This window comes from Euphorbia lathyris, chromosome 7, assembly GCF_963576675.1.
Source record: "Euphorbia lathyris chromosome 7, ddEupLath1.1, whole genome shotgun sequence".
NCBI classification, from domain to species: domain Eukaryota; kingdom Viridiplantae; phylum Streptophyta; class Magnoliopsida; order Malpighiales; family Euphorbiaceae; genus Euphorbia; species Euphorbia lathyris.
In genome coordinates, this window is record NC_088916.1 from 15,912,766 (window position 1) to 15,925,602 (window position 12,837).

Genomic DNA, 12,837 nt, shown 5'->3' on the forward strand with positions numbered 1-12,837 from the left:
ATCTTCGTAAATCTGTCCACAACCACGAATATAGAGTCCATCCCCCTTGGAAAAAAAACTTGAAAATTGGAAAACTGATAAAAGTGTGAAAATGCAAAAAGTGTGAATTAAGTGCAAAACAGTAAAAAGGAGAATAAAATGAAAAACACGAAAGAGATGCAAAATGGTAAAAAAACGAATAAAAAAATTGAAAATGATAAAAAATGCAAAAAAATCAGAAAGAGGTGAAAATACGAAAAATAGTTAAAACATGAAAAATGGTTAAAATACGAAACATGAAGAAAAAAAAATGTATAAAAGGTGGAAAATGTTTCAAAACTGAAAAACCTGAAAAAGAGTAAAAATGTGATCAAGAGAAATAACTTGAAAAAGTTAGAAAAACTTAAAATTATCGAAGAATGGATAAAATAGAAAAACGTGAAAAACGATAAATATGCAAAAAAAAAAGGTGGAAAACAGTAGAAATGCAAAAAAGGCGAATAACAGTGAAAAACGTAAAAAATGGTAAACATTGTTTTTTTTATATATTCGTATTTTTTTTTGGTTTTTCGCGATTTCCTGTTCGTCACATTTGTTTTCATTTTTATTTTTTTGTCATTTTTCACGTATTGACCGTTCTTCATGTTTTCTGTGTTTTCACGTTTTTTGTATTTTTACCCTTTACCGTCTTTACTTCTTTTTTTTTACGTTTTTTCTATTTTTTGCATTTTTATGTTTTCGTGTCTTTACTGGTTTTCATATTTTACCACGTTTCATTTTTATTGTTTTTATGTTTTTTTCTAAAATAATATAATTAAATATTTGAATAATTCACCGTAATTGTTAAAATTATAAAATAAATAAGAAATTAAATTTGAAGCTGAGGTTGTATTTTGAACTAAAAGATTAACTATTTCATTTTTTAAGGGTGTTGTTATACTTACATAGATTTCCCACATTTAGCATAGAGAAATGACGAAACTGTCATTTCTTACTTTGGAGAACCAAAATTCTATTCTTTTTCTCCATATGAAACGCGGGTGTGTGAACATCATGCCTCACCACGTGGTGAGACGTATGGCTTATATGCCTCACCACGTGGTCAGGCGTATAATATAAGTAACACGTCTCACCATATGGTGAGGCATATTAGCCTCCACCATAGATGGGGCGTATGAACATCACGCCCCACCACAGGTGGAGGCATATGAACATATGCCTTCACCTGTGGTGGGACGTAATGTTTATACGTCCCACCTGTGGTGGAAGCATATTGTTCATATGTCCCGAAAAAATTGATTTTTTAAAAATCATTCGATTTTACTATAAACAACCGTAAATAAAATATATTTTCGAACGAAATTACGTATCATTAGTCATTTCCCATATTTTTTCTTTATCAAATTATTCCGGATTAGATTTTATGGAGTTTTGGATTTTTGAGAGGATTAGTAAATTTATTGAAATGACAGTTTCATCTTTTCACGAAGCTAAGTGTAGGAATTTGTGGCTAAGTTTAATAATCTTTTTTTTTTTTAGTGGTAGAAATAATTACTGGGACTTATATGTATTAATATAAAAGTACGAATTAAGGTTGAATTTGACCCTTAAAATTGACATATAAGTTGAGTTTATGTATCAATTAAGTATAATTGAAGTTAACAATATTTTGAGAAATTAATCTAAATTTGAAATTCTTTTAAGTATTGATTTTTTTTTTTATTTTAGAAAAATTTATCAAATTTTACAAATTTAAAAGCTGAATTTATACCTAAAAGTCAATTTGTGAACTTAACATATCATCCTTAAGGACAAATTCACCCTTAATTCGAGAAAGTATTGTAGACATTTGAATTTGAAATTTGAGATATTTATGTCATAAAACGCTATGTAGACTGCAACGGTCGAATTAGAACCTGCTCTGCTCCGCTCCAAAATCCAGAAAGAGAGAGAAACCTATACACAGGTAAAAGAGGCAGAAGAAATTACCCCCAACCAAAATAATGAGGAAAAGAACGGCGACGGCTAGATCAGAGAGGCCAAATAACGCAGTAGAAGAAGGAAATCAAAATGAAGAAGACAAAATCAAAGAAGGAAATGGTTTTTACGCTTGCTATCTCTTGACTTCTCTCTGCCCTCGCTTCAAAGGTCATACCTATATCGGGTTCGTTCTCATCTTTCACTCTATTTAATTGATCTACAAATTCTTCTGTTTCTTCCTTAGTTTTATCAATTTTTCTGATTCCTATAGTTTAAAAACCCAATACCGATCTGATTTGTATGATTTCCAGATTTTAATTAAGTTTTTGTGTCTTGATCTAATTTAGAGTTTTGCGATTTGTGTGGACTTGAATCAGATCCAAGAAAACTTATGCTATGTCTTTTGACATATGTGATTCATGAAATTGGTTGACTTTTCAGATTTACTGTGAATCCAAAGCGTCGAATTAGGCAACACAACGGTGAAATTAGAAGTGGAGCATGTAGAACTAAGAAAAGGCGGCCCTGGGAAATGGTCTTCTGCATATATGGTTTCCCAACTAATGTATCTGCTCTTCAGGTCTTTTTTTTTTCCTTCTTAATTCTTATGTTATAAGTTTATTCGCTTTGTGGTTTCTCTAGAGTTAAAAAGCCTCTAGAGTTGGTGGAGTTGTAATCTCAACCATTAATTACAAATTAATGGATGAGATTTAATTGATAAATTTTAATATTTAATTAGTCATTTATTGATCAATCAAATCTCATCCATTCATTTTGCAATTAATGGTTGAGATGATTACAACTCCACCAACTCTAGAAGATCCCTAGGCCTCTAAATATGTATTGAAGCTAGTTTTAATCACTGGAATTTATACTCTTTAAGGTTATCATTAGATTCTTAAGAGAACAATTTATTGTGTCATAATTGTGTTAGGTTAATGTTATCTATATGCTTCATATGATTTTATATGATATAAATGTAATAAAAATGATAATCGTGTCACGTCAGTTGGGTCGGGTTATCATTGTGAATCGTGTTATGGTTTCATAAATCGCCACCCCTACAGTTTTGGTCCTATGCTTGCAGTTTTTTCTGATGTTCTTTCTGGAATTCTTTAAATCTTGCTGAATTTAAGTGTTATAAGGTTTTCGTTTTCCTGTATGCTTCACATAAGACTCAAGGGAGCTATGTCATGAATTTTAAGAGTAGCTAACCATTCTTGAGTGAGCAAATGTTTCACCATTGCTTTTGGAGAGGTGGCAATTTTGGGTTATCGTGTCAAATGATTATATATGATTCAAGCATAGTTGTTAAATCGAGATACGACTCGTGACTCGAAATCTCATTTTGTGAATCGAGACTCGTGAATCGTAAGATACGGATCAATTTTAAAATATTATACAACAACAACAACAACAAAGCCTTAGTCCCGAAATGATTCGGGGTCGACTAACATGAACCATCATATAAAACCGTGAAAGTCAAGTCGTGTCAGCGACACAGATTCGCTCCCTCCAATCCGTCCTATCCACTACCATATTTTCCTCAATTCCCAGTAAACTCATATCACTCTCGATCACCCTCCTCCAAGTTTGCTTAGGTCTTCCCCTACCCCTCACCACTACATCCCTTTGCCACTCTTCGGTTCTCCTAACCGGCGCATCAAGCGCTCTACGTCTCACATGGCCAAACCACCTTAGTCGGTTTTCTCTCATTTTATTCTCAATAGATGTGACCCCTACTTTTGTCCTAATTATTTCATTACGCACCCGGTCCTTTCTCGTATGACCACACATCCATCTCAACATACGCATCTCCGCCACCGACATCTTATGGATGTGGCAGTGTTTCACTGCCCAACACTCCGTACCATATAACAATGCTGGTCTAATTGCCGTCCGGTAGAATTTTCCCTTCAATCTATTAGGCATGCCGGGATCACAAAGGAAACTCGTAGCACTCTTCCACTTCGACCAACCAGCTTTAATCCTATGAGCAACATCTCCATCTAATTCTCCATCCGTTTGGATAATAGATCCTAAATACCGGAAGCAATCCGAGGCCTGAACAACTCTCCCATCTAGGGTGATTGTCCCTGCCTCCCTACTCCTACGGCCGCTAAACTTACACTCCAAATATTCTGTCTTACTTCGACTCAACTTAAAGCCTCTAGATTCTAGAGTTTGTCTCCATAGTTCCAACTTCCTCTCCACTCCTTCTTTCGTCTCATCAACCAACACGATATCATCTGCAAACAGCATGCACCATGGTATACCATCTTGAAGTGAACTTGTTAGTTCATCCATAACGATGGCAAAAAGAAATGGGCTTAGTGCGGAACCTTGATGCACTCCAATCGTAATAGGAAACTCTTCAGTCTTCCCAACACTAGTACGTACACTCGTGCATACTCCCTCATACATGTCCTTTATGATGTCAATATATTTCCGCGAAATGCCTTTCCTTATCAAGGCCCACCAAAGTACTTCCCTTGGTACCTTATCATATGCTTTCTCCAAGTCAATGAAAACCATATGCAAGTCTTTCTTCTTATTTCGATAGTGCTCCATTAATTGTCTCATTAGATGGATGGCTTCCATAGTTGATCTTCCCGGCATAAAGCCAAACTGGTTTTCCGAGATCTTCACCGTCCTCCTTAACCTTTGTTCGATCACTCGCTCCCAAAGTTTCATAGTGTGACTCATTAATTTGATTCCCCGATAGTTGGCACAATCTTGGACATCGCCTTTGTTCTTATACAAAGGGATTAATGTACTTTTCCTCCATTCTGATGGCATCTTATTGTTTCTCCAAATTTTGTTGAAGAACGTCGTCAACCATTCGATTCCTCTTTCTCCCAAACATCTCCAAATCTCAATAGGGATGCCATCAGGTCCTACTGCTTTCTTCAACTTCATCTTACTTAATGTCATTTTGACTTCACCCTTTTGAATTCTCCGCAGGCATTCGTGATTTATCATATCGTGATGGATACTTATATCTCCAACATCTTGTTGGCGATCTCCATTAAATAAGTCATCAAAATAGGACCTCCATCGTTCCTTGATATCCTTATCTCCAACTAGGACTTTCTGGTCCACATCCTTCACACATTTAACTTTTCCGAGATCTCGCGTCTTCCTATCTCTCATCCGAGCAATTCTATATATGTCTCTTTCCCCTTCTTTCGTATCCAATCTTGTATACAGATCCCGATTCACCTTTGCTCTAGCATCTCGTATGACCTTCTTTACTTCCCTTTTAGCCTCTTTGTATTTTTCGTAGTTCTCGTCACTCCTACATTTCTCCAATAGTTTATAGGATTCTCTCTTACTCTTTACTGCTTGTCGTACTTCTTCTGTCCACCAAGATGTGTCCTTACCCAGTGGCATGCTACCTTTAGATTCCCCTAGAACTTCCTTCGCTACTTCCCTTATACTCTGCTCCATCTTATTCCATATCGAATCTATATCTGAATCCATATTGCAAGTCCAAATATCTTTTTTGGTCATCTCATCCACAAATTTTTGTTGATTCTCCCCTTGCAATTTCCACCACTTAATCTTAGTCTCTACTTGAGGTGTTTGTTTTCTTATACATTTCCTACTTCGAAAATCTATCACCACTACTCTATGTTGGGTTGTCGTACTCTCACCAGGGATCACCTTACAATCAATATAACTCTTTCGCCAAGCACTCCTTACTAAGAAGAAGTCAATTTGGCTCGCATTACCGCCACTCCGATAAGTCACTAAGTGGGATGTTCTCTTCATAAACCATGTGTTCATGATACTCAAGTCATAGGCTGATGCGAATTCCAAAATATCATTTCCTGCTTCATTCTTATCTCCAAAACCATACCCTCCATGAACACTCTCAAACCCATCTCGCCTAGAACCCACGTGTCCATTGAGATCACCCCCTAGTACCATTTTTTCATCCCTAGGAACCTGTTGCACCACTTCCTCTAAGTCATCCCAAAAAGCTTGTCTTATAGACACATCTAATCCTATTTGTGGCGCATATGCACTAATGACATTCACAACCTCATCCCCTATCACTAGCTTAACACTCATAATTCTATCGCTCTTCCTAGACACCGCTACTACATCATCAATATACTCCCTATCAATAAGAATACCTACTCCATTTCTAACCTTATCCTTTCCTGAGTACCAAAGCTTATAACCCCAAATTAAAGTTTAAATAAAATATTAACCATATTTAACTTTAAATATGAGTCTAAAAATGAAATTTTAATATCAAAATAGAAATTATATCAAGTTATCATTTAAATACTTAAATTAAAATTCAAATTAAAGTTATCTCTCCTTCCTAGGAGAGCAGCCATATAGATAGGAGCTAAATTTATCTGTATTGTATTACATTCGAAATAAAGGAGTACACCTATCTACTGTTATATTCAAGTTAAGGGACTGTTGGTTGGTAACTTTAAATTAAAAAGTAGTATATTCAAGTCAAGTGTTAGAAAATGATAATCGTGTCATGTCAGTCGGGTTGTCATCGTGTTATAGTATCATAAATTTCCGTCCCTATTTTTTTGGTCTAATGCTTGTAGTTCTTTCTGGGATTCTTTAAATCGTGCTGAATGTTTAAATGTTATCAGTTTTCGGGTTTTCCTGTATGATTCATAAGACTCATGGAAAATGGCTTATCATGAATTTTAAGAGTAGCCAACTGGAGAAAGATGTTTTACTTGGGGCATTTTAGAAATTAATATTGAATAAATGCTACAGAATCGGTACTAAGCTCGTACATATTTGTGCTAAGATTGGAAATGGGATTTCAAAATGCAGTTTGAATGGGCATGGCAACACCCAATGGAATCCTTGCATGTCCGACAGGCAGCGGCAGCTTTGAAATCGTTTTCTGGGGTAGCCAATAAGATCAAACTTGCATACACTATGCTTAACCTTCCAGCATGGAAGAGGTATCACTTCTTCTTTCCAATAGATGCTTGCTGCATTGTTTCTGAAACTAACGTTTAGATTGATGAAAGACTGAACGTTTGTTTCTTTCTCGTACATCGCTAGCTTGAACATCACTGTGAACTATTTCTCGACAAAATACTCGAAGCTCTCTGCGGGTTGCCCAAGTTTGCCACATCACATGAAGGTCCAGGTTCTCCCCATTGACGAGCTCCCCTGCTACACTACTGCTGAAGACAGCTTCACTCAATCTGAAGATGATGAACTTGGCTTCAAGGACAATGGTGAAAATGATAGCACCAACAGTGATAACGGAGCAGTAAAAGAGCGCTCGATTGAGCTCAATGTCAGCGCCATTGATGAGTTTCGAAGAGCTAATTTGGGAGCATGTGATAGCAGCAACAGCAGCAAAGAAGATGTAAACAAAACTGTTACTCTTTCATCAGATAAACCTCATAACATTGATGAGATTTCTCCCCAAAAGTTTGGATGGTTTGAAGAGCAACAACATTTGAGGAGTAGTTCGGAAGATTATTCACCGCTCTCGAAAGTAGATTTTAATTCTACAGTAAGAACAGCATCTTCAGTTTTTACTACTACTTTTTCCATGGATACCGATGATAGAGAAGATTTGTCGAATGAGGAAAGATTATCGGACAACGTAGATGAAGGTCAACCATCGTTGAACCGTTACACTTTGCCATATGAAATTGAGGTAATAGATTTGTTGTCTCCTTCTCCTGACTGTAGAATAATTTCAGGGAGGAAGAAGAGAAGAGTATCAACTGCTTTTCCTGTAATCATTGATTTGACATAGTCTTCTTTTGTTGATTCAATATGATGTCCCAAAATGAGATCATTTGAGTTGCTATGATCTCCCAAATCTGTATAAGATTTAGAATTATATCAGAAAGAACACATTTGAAATACTTGAATTATGTTCGTTTATATATAGATTGTAGATACCCATTTTTATTCGGGACGGGGCGTTTATTTTCGAATGAGTTCTAAAAAGATGAATTTACATCTATATTGTAGACATTAGCAATCTCCAGTATCACTATTAATATGCTAAACAGGAAATCTCGGAAACCAATACCATAGTTGACCTCTCAATCACCCCTCTCGGTCCCTTATTTGTAATATCGCTTGTTAGAGTATTTTGAGGAGGCTTGTGGCTCATGTCCACAGGGAGAAGAACATCGCATGTCCACATGGAGGAAAACCGATGTGCTGATTTTCTTGCATTGATGAGTTCCACATAGGCTTTACGGTCCTTGACCCGGTGCCTAAATGTTATTTGGGAGTTCCTTTTCCTAGGAGATTGCCAATTATCGTATCATTTTCATTCGTTGTTTGTCTTGTTTTTTCTACTTTTTTTGTAACAAAAATAAAAAATAAAAATAGGAAATCTAGAATCCTAAAGTGAAAATTGAAAGCATCCTACAGCTTAGATTTAACAAGCCTATATCTAACGGTGAATGATCAAATTCATTTGGTCATTAAGGTGCATGTGAACATTCCTGACTATACTATATACTAAATCAGTAACTTAAAAGTACATGTGTCATTTTTTAAATTACCTTAATGTTGATGTGTAATTTTGTAAGATTTTTGTGTTTCCATTTCTAAAATTCTAAATTGAAAACGTGTAGTGCTAAAAAAAAAAAAAACTCTGAAAAAATTAACAAAAGAAAATCAAATTTAAAAAATCTCCAATCTCCCATCTCTCGAATTTTGAAACTAATCCACTTAACCTCAACTACTCCTTCAAAATCGCTTCCTTCCTTATTCTTACTCCTGAACCGTTTCTAACCCGGTCTCTGCTCGCATTCTTCTTCCTTCTTCAGTTGAGATAATGAATGATCGAAGTATTAGTATCTTGGACTGTTCCATTGGTCGATTATTTTTTGTTGGGTTGTCCTATGAGGAATTTTTCTTTTTGCATATTTGATTTGATCTTCAAGGTAAGAAATTTTGGGATCGTTTATTCATTTCCTTTGATTTGCTGATGAATGTCTTCATGTACACCAGTCTCTTCTTTGCTGATAAATGTCTCCATGTACACCAGTCTCTTCTTTACATTTATTTGTTTCAATTTACTCTTTGGGAGGATAGTGTTAGTACAATCCCTACTGCATAGAATTTGATTAAATAGGTTTGATCCCAATACTAATCTTGATGTTTAACATAAGTATGTTCAAGTTCAATATTAAAGCATTCAATTTTCATTTGGAACTTGTGACATTTTTGTTTGCCAGTGGTTTCCTTTCCTCCAGAAAATTAAGTGTTTATGTTGAACAGTTCAGGCGGGTGGCCAATTGTTACTTTATCTTGATCTCAATTTTATCGATGACACCAATGAGGTATATTAATTCGAACTTGTGTCATCTCAATTTTTAACCACAAGTATACTTCACATTTGAATTTTAAAAGGATTTTCCTTTTTTTTCCCGAATGAGTGAGTTTTGATCAGTTTTTTTTAATTTACACACAATGCGTTTACAGGAAAATTCCTGGATCCCATCCATGTGATTCGAATCCATTTGATCAGTTTTGAGAGAGGAGAAAAGCCTTTTAGATCAGTTCCAACAATTGAAGATGGGGTTTTCACTTCTCCTAAAGGCATAATCACATGTTCATTGTCTGATATACCATGATCTATAGGATAAATGAACATAAGTTGTTGATATTTGAAGAACCAACTAAATAATTGTTCAAAATTGTTGGGAATCCCAGTTATTTTATTTCATGACTGTGTTTGCTTAATTTATGAACATAATACCTTATGCCATTCTGCACGCACCTGCTTCAATCTCACACTCACTTGAGGAATGTAGATATTTCTTGCAATTTATTTTTGATTTCCTCCAATCTACATATCGTCAAGAGGTAATTATTTTTTCAATTTTTGTTTTTTTCCATTACGTTTTTGGCATCATTATTTCCGGTTCACCTCTGATTTATCTTCTAAACTACAAATACTGATTCTTAACTTAATCATCTAAGTTAATCATACCAATTCACCAATTGTTAGTATGTTTTTACATATCATAACGAACCATGATTTTTATTTAATTTATTTATGGGCATGGGAGTTTAATTGTCTAAAGGATTGAAAAGAAGCAAAAGAAATTTTATTCGTAAGTAAATCGTGTTGGTATCTTCTCTTTTTACAAATCATGTTTTTTATTTATTTAATCAGACTACATATCCAAATGTCAGTTAGTTTTGAAGCCAAATTATTGTTTTCAACAACCTAATAGGTAATTGTGCTACTTTTGATAAATGATTATATTATACAAGCAGTACGAATGATAAATTATACTATTGGCTCGATTGCTGCTGCGATTGTTATGAGTTCTTCAGTCAATAGCCCATATTAATGGGTTAATTATTACTGAAATTGAACTTGAAGGAAAAGGAGAAACACATTGATTCTGAAGGAAAGAAGACATGGAAGCTAAATGGAAGGATGTTAGCTAATGTATATTAAAAAATAACCACAATGTTTTTCTTATAATACATAAGTGTTTTTTAAGAATTCTTATAATATGTTGTTGGTCCAAAATAAATAAATTTTATTTTATGTATATACAATACTTGGGTGTCGATTTTAGGATATAGTTTATATTTTGCCTAGAAAATAATAAATGATAAAATAAAAAATGAAAATATATTCGTAACTCACCTCGAACACGCGGGGCGTGCATCCTCATACGCGGGGCGTATACCAGCCATCCGAAGACCGCATCCGGACACAGCCACGGGCTAGCCTATAAGCTCAGCCCCATCCTCACATCGAAGTCCAAGCCTTAAGATTTTTCTAACCACAAGGTAGTGGAATGATGTGGCATGGTGGAAGTTAATGGTAGTTGGAGGAAGTTGAGGAAGTTGATGATGTGGCAAGGTAGTGGGCAAGGTTAGAGAGAAAAATAAGGAGTAGTTGACCAATAATTACCAAAATATCACTAAATAATTACCAAAATGCCACTCCAAAAAACTATAAATAGACCCCCTCCCCTTCATAAAAAATCACTCATTCAACACACAAAACCCCCTCTCAAAGCTCCAATGCTTAGTTTCTAGTTTCTTTTGTTCTTAGTTCTTCAAGTTCTTCAAGTTCTTCTTTTTGTTCTTCAAGTTCTTAGCTTTAATTCATTCTTTAGCTCCCCTTTAGCCTTAATTCAGTTCCAATAGCCTCTTTTCAAGTCTTTCCAAGTCTTTTCAATTCACTTTAGCATTCCCAAGCTCTTAATTTATCCAATTCTTAGCCAGAACTCTGTTTCCAAATTAATTTTCCAGATTCGTCCATTTATTTTCAAAGCCTAATTCCGTCCATTTAAAGTCATTTTTTGCTTCCAATCCCTTCAACAAAGTTGTTCCTGACGTCCTGAAGTTAGATCTAGTATATTTATTTTCCTAATTCCGTGTTCAGAAACTCTATTTAGAAGCCGATCTTTCCAGCTCAAATTCTTTTAGATACTCTGTTTTCAGAATTTTCCAGATTCGTCCGGTTGTTTTCAACTCTCAATTTCACCCTTTTAAAGTTCGTTTTAGCCTTAGACCCCTTATAAACGTTTGTTCCTGGCATTCCGAAGTTCAATTTAGACTATTTACTCATCCGATTCCGTATTTCTAAGCATCCAAACGAGCCTCCCAAAGTTAAAGATTAAATCTGCCCCATTTGCCTACCACACGTTTCAACATTGCCAAAGATCACATACCGTACGGGCCCGACCGGCTGCAGCTCTCCGAGGACCTCGCACCAACACCAAAATTCAACATCAATCCGAGATAGCTATTGTGGCTCCGAGTTTGTTGTTGAATTGCAATTTACTTTATCGCATTTCAATTCTTTGTATTGATTTGTTTATTCTAATTCAATTGTTTACCTATATGTTTAATATAGAGATTTCTCAATTGTAATTCATTTCATTTTAATGCTTACTTTGAACACATGTATTCAAACACTCGTTCATATCAATAAATACCATTTTTCCCAAAATCTCATGTCAATTTCGCACTTTAATTTCCTTTAATTTTCCGTCCTCAATTCGTACGCTTAGCTTAAATAAAAATAATCAATCTAGCAAAGTTTCTATAACGGCGCTAGAGACCCAAGGGGGACTTTTTCAATCCTTGCGTCCCTCGCCAATCGCTTCGATTTAGAATTCATGTTTTTCGGCGCACAATTTCACAAACGTAACTGTTTTTCATAATTGAGAAATAATTTCTCTGGCACGCCCGCACCCTAACCACACGTGACAAGGTTGAAATTAGCATATTTCGAAAATATCGCTAACAATTTTTGGCACGCCCAGTGGGACTTATTGATTTTTAAGCTTCGCCAAAAATTTTAGAACCCGTTTTTTGTACCTGTTTTCTTCCATAACTTTTTTTTCATATCACATTTATTTTTTTTTCGCCCCACTTCCACTTTACCAAAATTTATTAGCTAACGCTAACAATTTTTGGCACGCCCAGTGAGACGTATTTTTTTTTTTTAAGCTTTGCCAAAAATTTTAAAAGCCCGTTTCTTTTCATACCACGTATATATTTTTCATTCAGTTTTAAACCACTTATTTTTCATGCTTCGCTTTTATTCCCTTAATAAGTATTTATTTATTTTCTTGTTCTTTCTTTTTCAACACTAGATTACTAACTTAATTTCATCATTTTCACCTATAAGTACTCACGGAGGATGCCTCCTAGGAAGAACACGGGGAAAGATCCAATTCCATCGGACTCCGAAGAGAGTCAAAATCAGAACCGAGATCATGACAATGAGTCCGGGATGCCCGAAGGCTTTGTAGCCAAGGCTGTGAGCAATAGCGGGGGGCGCAAACCAACAACCACCTCAAGGCCCACCCGTATTCGACATAACACCATTTATAGTAAATATAGAGAAGCAAATCAGCCAATTTC

The 12,837-nt window shown here is 35.4% G+C and overlaps 1 protein-coding gene across 4 annotated transcripts; it reads left to right on the top strand.

The window, feature by feature from the left end:
• Positions 1 to 1,835: 1,835 nt before the first annotated feature.
• On the top strand, positions 1,836 to 9,765 carry LOC136235817 (structure-specific endonuclease subunit slx1). 4 transcript variants are annotated; one of them, XM_066025857.1, is made up of 6 exons: positions 1,836 to 2,143; positions 2,401 to 2,539; positions 6,778 to 6,911; positions 7,015 to 7,624; positions 9,214 to 9,275; positions 9,418 to 9,765. In XM_066025857.1, the coding sequence occupies exons 1-6, from the start codon at positions 1,983 to 1,985 to the stop codon at positions 9,467 to 9,469; spliced, it is 1,158 nt and encodes a 385-aa protein (XP_065881929.1). In that variant the 5' UTR covers positions 1,836 to 1,982; the 3' UTR covers positions 9,470 to 9,765. The 4 variants fall into 4 exon arrangements, with proteins under 4 accessions (XP_065881929.1, XP_065881932.1, XP_065881930.1 ...); XM_066025860.1 differs by having other exon boundaries at positions 1,837 to 2,143; positions 9,219 to 9,275; XM_066025861.1 differs by lacking the exon at positions 9,418 to 9,765 and having other exon boundaries at positions 1,838 to 2,143; positions 9,171 to 9,253.
• The last annotated feature ends 3,072 nt before the right edge of the window (positions 9,766 to 12,837 follow it).